The sequence below is a fragment of the Chlamydotis macqueenii genome, chromosome 8 (assembly GCF_036417535.1).
Source record: "Chlamydotis macqueenii isolate bChlMac1 chromosome 8, bChlMac1.mat, whole genome shotgun sequence".
Lineage (NCBI taxonomy): Eukaryota > Metazoa > Chordata > Aves > Otidiformes > Otididae > Chlamydotis > Chlamydotis macqueenii.
Window position 1 is genome coordinate 22568883 of NC_141563.1, and position 10039 is coordinate 22578921.

Below are 10039 nucleotides of genomic sequence, written 5' to 3' on the forward strand. Positions count from 1 at the left end.
ATAGTTTTAAGAAATTACATTGCAAAAATAAATTATTTGCCCTGGTTCTCTTGCAGCTGTGCTGTGTTAGTGTTGTGTGGAAAGGACCGAGTGCAGGGGTCCTGCGTGAGTTGAGGGGAGTCGGGTGGAAGGGGTGTTTGCACCACTGACTGAAGTGCAGCCACTCTCTGATTATTGTAAGCAGCGTGGTCTGGTCTGAAAGGGCAGCCTGCATGTTTTTTCTGACAGACCTGAGGTGCCCACCATGCTCAGTGCTAGGAATAAAAGAGCCCACAAAACCTCTCACGTATGCTTAGGGAGTTGGGTTGGGAGGGAATGTTTCCCCTGATGTTACTGCTGTGTTTGCAATGCTGAGACTGATGCATGGTTCATACTTTTATAAGCCAAAACATGTGTTCCATAAAATACAAATCCTCAGCATAAATCTTGGCTGATTTGAAGAGAAGTGCTGACTTTTGTCCTTTTTGAAATTTTAGTAGTGCTGCTTTTCCAAAAGATTAAGAAGATTTTTCTTTTTTCTTTGACAGCTCTCCAGAGACTAAACAATGAACACTTAATCATTTCAATCTTGACTGGGAAATGCTCTTGGGATTGGCACAGGCTTACACACAACTAAGTGTGCAGTAGTCATGATGTTGTCTCATGTCTGCTTGCATCCACGTGAATTCATATCTCTGCATAAAGCATGCAATACTGTTAACAGTTCAGTGGGTCAGAAAAATGAGGAATTAATGAAGTGGATGGCAATTTCTGCTTGCTGTCTAAGTTTGTTGTGTGTGGTTGTGTCAAGGGGAATGTGCTAGTGGGCTGGCAGCAGCGGGAAGTGTAGATTTGTGGAAAAAAATAACAGCAGCCTCTTACAGGGCTAATTTAGCTGAGTGGATAGCAAAAGGGTTTAGAAAGGTCAAGGGGCATTAATGGCTCCCAAACTACCCTGTTGTTCAGGGCTAAACAGGAGGAAGTCCTTCGGCAGGTGGTGGTCCTATGACTCTGGATGCCATTACAGGAATTCCTACTAAATTATTATTAATAGGCGGCTGTGAGTGTTTCAACAGCATAAGCGGATTTGATTACGACAAACCATTTCCTACCGTAAGCCGATTGATTTCAGCCTTCCCCTCCAAAAAAAAAAAGCACAGCTGAAATGAAGATCCTGGTAAAAATCAGCAGCATCTCTGGCTAGTATTTTGCGTATGGAAAAAGGAAAATATCCCACACTGTGTTGTACAGCACCAGCATCTGCCACGTTTGTCTCAAATTTTTTAACCAGCTAATCCACGCGTGGAACATGGTCCTCTAAAATTAGGGAAAGAAATAAAAAGGGGGGGGGGGAATATAAGGAAGTTATTAAACAAAAACTAGCCACTTAAGTTGAGCAGTAACACAAGTGGTGTATTATTTTTAAAACAAACAAACCAAAACCTCCAAACCACCACAGGGAATATGTTTTCAGGAAGCTATGTGGATGGTTGTTCACATTTTTTGTAGTTCTAGTGGGACGTTCCCATTTTAAGCACGGGGCAGGCTGTTAGGTGCTGTGTGGTGGACAGAAGTTTTGCCTGGCTGCCCTGTGCCTTTGCTGCACAGAGCGGTGGTCGGGCAGCTCCAGAGGGTGATGTCACTTCAGTTAGTGCTGCTCGTACAACGTGGCTTGAATAGATGCATTGCTGCTAGGTGCAGTATTTTTTTTAAATAAAAATATTTATACAGCTACAAGGCAACTTTTATTTGCCTTCTGCATCTGAACATGGCTAATATGGGGAAAATGTTCAATTCTTCATTCCCTGTATTTTTTTAGAAATGACCTCATAGCAAAGCCCACTGCTATACCATTCAGTTACAGTTAGTTTATAAAGCCTGAGTTTATAAAAACTGTTGCTTTGTTAAAAAGCACAGTGTGATGGTATTTGCTGTGATTTGGGATTTTACAAGGCTATGAGGAGTGCATACTAAAAAAATCTTCTACCTTTCCCACTTTGCCTTTTTGGAGGACAGGTTGCTTTGTTAATTACAGTACCTGCTTTCAAAAAGGTTTGGTTTTTTTTTTTTTTTTTTAATCCATTGTGTCGTCTTAACCAAGTATTTAAATTCAGATGTGATCTTGCTAAAATGGGTAGCTATTTGTGGCACAGAATGCATTTTTTTTTTTTCTTTTTTTAAGGAAAGTAAAAGCTGCTGGGAGGCAGGCTTGTCTTGTTCAGTTTTCTACGTCAGTTGTGCTGGCTGTGTTGCTCCTGGATAGATCCTGCTTGTGTCCTTTCCAGGAGGGTGCTCGTAGAAATCTTAGTGTTTTGAGATTTTAAATTATTATTCTTACAATCACTGAAACCCCATCCAAAGTGAAGTATTGGCTAGCTTTTAAAGCTAGCTTGCAAGAATGCAAATACTCAGTTCCTCTTTGTTTGTTTGCATCTGTGGAAGGAATGGATGGTTAATGAAACGCTTGCCTGGTGGTTGCATCCCCTAAAAGCAGCCTCTCCTTCAGCACCTCCCCAGCTTCTGAAATGGTGCAGTGTGTCTCTGCAACTGGGAGGGCTCAACTGCATGGTTTAGCCAGTGTCTCCTGTGGCTGTGCCTTATGTTTGTCACAGCAGAAGCGAGCGGTGTGCTGGGGGATACAGAGTACCCAGAGGCAGGGGGGAAATTGGTGTTTCCCTCGTGAGGGCATGTGTCTGGTTTGTGCTTTGATAGGTGAGAAAACGCTGTATGCTTCACCAAACGTGCTGCTGGCTCTGAGATTTTTGCTCATAATTTTATAGCTGAAAATAAACTGAACAGAAATAATTGCCAGTTGTGTATAAAGGAAGAGGTGTCATCAGGCTGAAGACTTTGGTGTCTATAGGAGCTCCTTTCCTTGGGTAGGAGGTGGACTTCTAAGAGCCCTTTCCTTGCCCCATTCAGGAGGGGGACCTGGAGAGATGCTCACCCTGTGCCCAGTACATGCAGCAGCCCCTGCTCGTACCCCTCTTCTCTGGATGGAGTGCACCTTCCTCCCCTGGTTTCACTCCTTAGTTTGTGATGAGCTGCCTTGTGTGGGCTTGGAGAATCTGCGAAGGCTGCAGGGACAAGGGTGCTGGTGACACCCTTCCTCTTAAGTGTCCATGTGGGGATCCCTCACATACCCCTTGTTTAATCTGCCCTTTTGCTGTCGTCCTCCCGTCCCTCACTCCCGAGTGCAAGGTTTGTCGCTCGCATGGATTTTCTCATGGGACCGGTGAAGCTGATGTGCCTTGGTGCTCCCCAAAATTGCTGGAAAGTGAATCTGCAGCTTGTTAAAGGCAACTGTTCTTGTGTCTCTTGTGAAGGTGTCCTAAAGGATTATCTGCGAGAGCTACCTTCTCCCCTGATAACCAAGCAACTCTATGAAGCAGTGTTGGATGCCATGGTGAAAAATCCCTTGAAAATGACGGCAAGCGGTTGCGAGAATGACCCGAGTGACTCTGAGCACACAGCAGCCCTTCTGGATTGCCTGCCAGATGTTGAGAAGGTGAGCAGTGTTAGCAGGTTCAAGTAAATTGCATGCTTCAGAAAATAAAGGAACATTTTCACACTGGATGTAAAATGTGTCAAAATATATACACCTGTTTCCTGACTTAACGATCCACTTGGATTTTTGATGCTTCATGTCTTTAAAATACATCCATGCTGTCATTAATTGGAGGATCTGCATTGCTGGATTTATTCTAGTTTGCATTTTTTCTTGTGTCTGTACTGAATGAAGAGCTGTGTTCACTAATTTTCATAGAAGCATAGAATGGTTAGGGTTGGAAAGGACCTTTGAAGGTCATCTAGTCCAACCCCCCTGCAAGGAGCAGGGACAGATTGTTTTACGTTGTTAGATCAAACGTTATTCCTGTGTAGTGTCCCACTCCATTTCTGTGGAGTGCTCTGATCTGTATGTTGTAATTACATGGGGAAATGTGTTCCTCTTTCCTAAGTATGTGCAATAAAGCCTTTGCTTCCCATACTGGACAGTGTTGTAGTGCTGCCAAATTCACCTTTGTAGAAAAGCAGTTAGCCCATTTCTAGTAAAATTGAGATGAAGTAAGAAACAGGCTGAATTTTAGCAGAAAGTCTGTCTTAACTGGTCTGCTCTGTGCTAGTCTAATACAACTTTTCTAAGGGAGCACTTAGGTACTCCATGGATGGATGTTGGTAGAAAAACTGTAGCTGTCAGCCTCGATCTTACCTGCTAGAATGGCAATGTTAGGATGTCAACACCACCTTCATCTAGTGTTTTGTTTCCTGAGCTGTATTTTGTTCTTTTAGGCTACCCTGAAGATGCTGTTGGATCACCTGAAACTGGTGGCTTCTTACCATGAAGTAAACAAGATGACGTGCCAGAATTTAGCTGTGTGTTTTGGACCTGTGTTACTCAGCCAGAGGCAGGAGACCACCAACCATAACAACAGAGTCTTTACAGACTCAGAAGAGCTTGCTAGTGCCCTGAACTTCAAAAAACACATAGAGGTTCTCCACTATTTACTCCAGCTGTGGCCAGGTACGGTTCCATGAGTCTGATCAAGGGATAATGTTGAACTATTACTGTATGTTTTTACTGTGTGACAGCGTGTGTTAATTGGCAGGATGACTGAGCAGAATTGGAATGCTTAAAATATGAGGTACTATGGCATCACCTGTTAATCTAAAGAAATCATGCCCATTTTGTAATCTACTCTATGTATTTGGTCACTTTGTTTAATGGGAGGTTTGTTGTTCTAATTGCTTTTTTACCAGATGGCAGAGATTGAGTATAATGTAAGCAGTGGTGAAGAGTGCTGTATGTCAGTTAGGGACACTAGAAAACAAACCCAATGCCAGTAAGGTTTCCACATCTGGAGGGTTTTATGGGTGGGGGGGTTCTTGTGGTTTGTTTGGGGTTTTTTTGGTTTTTTTTTTCTTTTTCTTCTGCTCTCCTGCTTTGACCATTCAGCCTTGTATATGTATGGAATTCATCAGTTTGGTCTCTGAGATGCCTGAAGGGTTACTTTATTTCTGCCCTTGTAATTTGGCAGAGTTAGTCCTCTCCCCCCATTGCAAGCATTATAAAGTGAAAATGCCATTCCCAGCTAGGTAGTGTTTGAAGCATTTTATTCTGGAGGGCCCAGCAATGGTTCCTGACCTGTAAGCATGGGTTGGCAAAGACCTTTGTCTGCCAGATTCTAGACAATAATTAAAAAAAAAAAAGTGTCTGGATTTGTTGTCTATTCCTAGTCATGATGTATAAATCGGTGTGTGCTAGGAGACAAAGTGCAAGATAGGCACATGAATGTTGTAGTCTTTGTCTTACATAGTTTGATTATGAACTATTAAGATGTATGATCTTGCTGTCAATTTAAGGAGCTTTTATGATTACAAAAGAAGTATAGGAGTCCTCACTGTATTGCTGTTATGCAGGTCATCTTAAACAGTCTCTGCTCTACTTAGCCAGTAATACTTATTAAGTTTTCCTCTAGAGATTTGCTTTAAATTTGTAAGGTGGGTTTTTTGAGGGGGTCTTTTTATTTTTATTTTAATTACGAGAGAATTTCGGGGGAAGGTTTCATCCTCTCTTGAGTAAAACTATAAAGTATCAGGACAAGTGAAGCAAGTGCAAAAGAAGAGAGTTGCTTGTAAGATCACTTGACCAACACAGCCTAATTGCCAGGTTTGTTTCTTGTGGTATATCAGATACCGATTAGTATAAAGAATATTCTGGGTGAGACCGTCATTTCAGCCATTGTGGGCTACTTCTTCATTCCACTTACAACAGTTTCCACCCAGGGAATATCGCTAGGCTCCTTCCTACTGCCACAAACCTTGTTGGTGAGAGTCGCTGAGAATCGGGGCGCATTGCTGCTGCGTGGGCTGCACCTGCCTTGGTCTCTTAGCAATGGAAAAGATGAGTTTGGGAAAGAAGTCAATGTGGACAACTAATGTACTGGAGGGGAAAAAAAGACCAACAAGTATAGTATCAGTCGTGTTGTCTAATTCCTGCCTGCCCTGCCGTAAGTCTGGTTTATAACAGTTTGCTTGCATTAGACACTGCTAGCCGCTCCATTCTGATTTTCAGCTGAGCGGGTGAGTTGCCTTCCAGCAGCTCAGGCACAGGTGCTGAAGGGATGTCACAGACTGGGCAGCCTGAAAAGCTGCTTGTGGATGATGGAAGTGGCAGTGCTTTTTACTTTTTTTCTGTACTCTGCTAGTAGCCATGCCCTGGAGTCACCTCCAGTGACCGCTGACCCTGCAGCTGTAACAAGCACACGCGGACCGTGCTCTGGGTCCGCACCGCCGGGAAGCTGCCAGCTGTTTGCTCTGCACACTGCAGCCTCACAGAAACCTTCTCTGCCTGAAAATAAGAGCGAGAGGAGAGCTAGTTAACACATGGTGCAGCTTCATGATGGGCTTGAGGTGATTGAGGACACTTCTGCTCCCTTATCAACTGTAGCTGGGCAGACCCAAAGCTGCTGACCACCAGAAATCAAAAGAAGCTTTCAGTCAGGTCAGTGAGCCAGCATAGGAGGTGCTGTGGGTGGAGGAGGGAGACCAAGAGCTGTTTGGGCAGTGAATACTGCGCAGGAGCTAACTGTGAAACTGGGGATGGCTTATGGCATGGCTGCTGTGGGAAAGAAAAGCAGGTAGGTGTAGCTCTGCCTCCAGGAGCGTGCATTGCTGTAAAGGGGGCAGGAGTAGGGTAAGCAGTGTTTTCCTTTGCCTTGAAGAGGAAGCTGAATGCTATCCCTTGGCTTGCAAGAACTGTGCAGGACGTTGTGCTAAAAGGGAGGTAAAACACAAATGCAGAGACGTGAGCAGGCAAACACCATACAGTGTAAATGGAACAGTTGGACCCAGCGGAAGGATTGCAGTCTGGTCCCTTACATTTAAACTCCTGTAGATTGAGACAGCGTGATAATCAACGTGTTGTGCAATACTTCAATTTCTGTATTTTTCCAACCAAAACCAAATAGTCCTTGTTTGGTTAGACAATGTAATTCTGGCAAGTTATTATTAAACCATCGCCCTTCATCTTAATGGAGCACAGTCTGAACAGAAGGGCTTTTGTTATAGTAAGGCGGGGGGGCGGGGAGCAGTGATAGTTATTCCATGTTACTGTGCGAGACATAAAGTAAGACTAAAATCTCCTGGAGAGACTTGTAATGTGGATCCAGAAAGAGAAGCACTGGGCACATCTCAGGCCTGAGCCTTTGTGCTTGTGTGTGAGGAGTGTGGCGAGGAGTGGGCGAGATTGTGAACTGCATGGGTTTGTGTGCGCTGCGTTTTCAATGGTGAATGGGAATAGAAAGTCTCTGCTTCCAATTACAAGAGGTAATGGTCTGTTTAAAACAAAAGAAGCTTTGCAGCTCAGACATTTAATAGGCACAGGTCAGTAAAAATATTTGTGCTGTTTACCGTAGGAAGCCAGTAACAGTGGAGGAGACTGTTAGTAACTTATGCTGTGTAATGGTGAGCTCAGGTAACATGACCATCAAACCTGTTTGATTGTGTGTCTGACATGGGGTTGTGCTGCTTAGAAAAACAATGCATAATGCAAATGAGCTTCTTTTAATAGCACAGAACACTAGGGCAAAAGAGAAACACAAGAGGTCTTGGTCTGACTTGAGCTTCTCTAGGTGTTTCTCTGCAGTGGTATTTTTGTTGTGTTTTAACCCCTTTTGCTGTGCCTGCTTTCTGTTACTCTTCTAGCCTGGACGAAGCGTGTGAGCAGAGCTGTTTGCTTTTCTTTGACCCCAGAGCCGGATGGTGATTAACTCATGCAGTGAATTTAATCGGTGCTCTGGGAGTTTCTACTTTTAGATAGGCTTCTCTCCATTGCAGTTTGAATCTGGCATGAATATTCAAAACTGAGCTTTTACAGTAGTTTTTCTAATTATTTTATATTAAACAGCAGCAGAAAGCATAGTAGTGGAATGTGTTGGCTGTAAGCTTGCATGTATTCATGCATGCTGTTAGCGTGTGACCTTGAGGGAGGAGAGTGGACAACTGTCTTGGACTTCTCTTGTTGCAGTATGGGTTCAGACTTGACTCCTGGTTTAACTTCTCTCTTCTAGTACATCACTCATCTGCCAAAGAACCAGCACATCTGAATGCATTTCCCGAGCACCCATCCTCCCTGAATTACCTGAGACCCAAGAGGCAGAGACCTCAGATGCTGAACCTGAGCAGTACTGAGGTGTCTGGGGTACTCAGACCAAGGCCGGCAGGTCTAGACAGCCCGTCGAGCAACCGCTATGCTGGAGACTGGAGTAGCTGTGGGGAGAACTACTTCTTAAACCCCAAAGACTGCCTGAGTGAAGCAGACTATGATGATGTCCCTTCAGAAGACACAGAGAGTGGGGATGACAGCAGCAAGGCCGAGGAGCCAGATGCCCTGGTAACACACCCGCAGCCCATCCCCAGAGAGCACACGTTTCAGAGCTATTTGACGATGCAAGCGATAGGCTCTGCGGTGGATCACAGAGCGAACCTCAAAGACCTGCAGGAAAGTATCGATACGCTGATAGGAAACCTGGAAAGGGAACTCAACAAAAACAAGCTAAATATGAGTTATTAAACCCCGTCCTGCATGGTGCCTCCTCCTAAGTGCCTCTGTGCTCCTCACTGGGCTTCCCACAGCTGCGTGAGGAGTGATGGTGCCCTTGAACACCTTGTGGTAAGGCCACGGCCCACCTTCTGTTAACAAATTTAAAGCCATTCCGTTACATTTCTGCCTTTTTGTTAGGAAAAGGTGTTGGCCTGGTTCTGGTGTTGGAGACTACCTTAGAGACTGTGAGGTGATTCCACATAGTGGCATTTCTCCCTAAAAATACTGTGCACTTAGGTGGTCTGGGCAGTACCTGGCAGAAGATGAAACAACATCTCTCCTCATTCCTGAAACCCTAGTTCTGGTACAGATGTTCCTCTCGGAAGAGGATGAATGCTGCTTGGCCTGAGTTTTGCAGCATGGACTTCAGATAGACTTGTTTTACTATATATGCAATGGCTGCTATGAAAAATGCTTTATATATATATATTATTTATATATAAAGTTTTAATTGTACAAATATTAATGTATTCCTGTATTAACACTTTTCAATAATTATTTAAACAAGCCAAAATTAAATATTTTTCTAACCTTGTTTGTATATATCTCTGTATAAATGCGCATGTGTCTGTAGCCGCCTTTGGAAAGGACAGGTCTCTCAGAATTATGAAATGTCCCTGTTTCTGGGAATATGTGTTCTGTGATGCCGGGATGAAGCTACCCCTGGCATAACACAGCGTTTGATGTATGCACAGAGACATGGCCAGAGAGAGGGCAGAGTGAATGATTAATGTAAATGACCTTGCGTGTTGCAGGGACATTGGTTCGCAGGTGTTGGCTATTAACTCTCTCTCTCACAAACACACACTCCCCACCCTTTCTCTCTTTTTTTTTTTGTTTTTGTTTTTTCCTCTGCTTTTTTCATATATATATATATATATATATATATATATATATAAAATAAAAGAGGTCTGGAAGGTATTTACTTTTCAAAAAGTACTTTTCGTTTGTCCTTGTGACCTGCTACTTTATTCTTAACATTCAATACTTCTGTTTCATGTATTTTTGTTGAGGTACTGTTGTCTGGCTGCTGTTAGTTGGTCTGTTTGAGCCCATTCTCCGGCTCTGGAAATGCAGGCCTCAAATTCTCCACAAAGGCAATTACTTTTTTTTTTTTTTTTTTTTTTTTTTTTTTTTCTTTAAAAATGGAAACCTGAGTTGTTACATGAGGTTGAATGGGTTGACTGATGTTACTCCTTGGGAGTTTGGGTGGGATTGCAGTTCACTGTGACCTTATTAGATTCAGGTGTCACCATCGTCTCAGATCATCTTTTGTCATTCATGGTGAGCCATTAAACATTTCATGTTAAGGAAATACATTCTTGGTTTAATTAAAAATAGTTACCAAATTGCATACAGATGTTTTGATGGTCCCTCTAACCAGAAGGAGATGCAGTCATTCCTTGTCCTTCACAGGTCATGAGAAAGGGGGGATTTGGGCAGGTGGGGGTGAGAAGG

At 43.4% G+C, this 10039-nt stretch overlaps 1 protein-coding gene across 2 annotated transcripts in view; it reads left to right on the forward strand.

Annotated features, from left to right (window-relative positions):
• The window catches only part of SYDE2 (synapse defective Rho GTPase homolog 2), a 28148-nt gene extending 19291 nt beyond the window's left edge, over positions 1 to 8857 (forward strand). The window contains exons 5-8 of one of the 2 annotated variants that reach the window (XM_086753984.1): positions 3306 to 3487; positions 4270 to 4501; positions 7395 to 7453; positions 8049 to 8155. In XM_086753984.1, the coding sequence (XP_086610110.1) occupies positions 3306 to 3487; positions 4270 to 4501; positions 7395 to 7405 (425 nt within the window). In that variant the 3' untranslated portion in view covers positions 7406 to 7453; positions 8049 to 8155. Of the gene's footprint in view, positions 1 to 3305; positions 3488 to 4269; positions 4502 to 7394; positions 7454 to 8048 lie in introns of both variants that reach the window. The other variant, XM_086753983.1, reaches the window with a different exon arrangement.
• The last annotated feature ends 1182 nt before the right edge of the window (positions 8858 to 10039 follow it).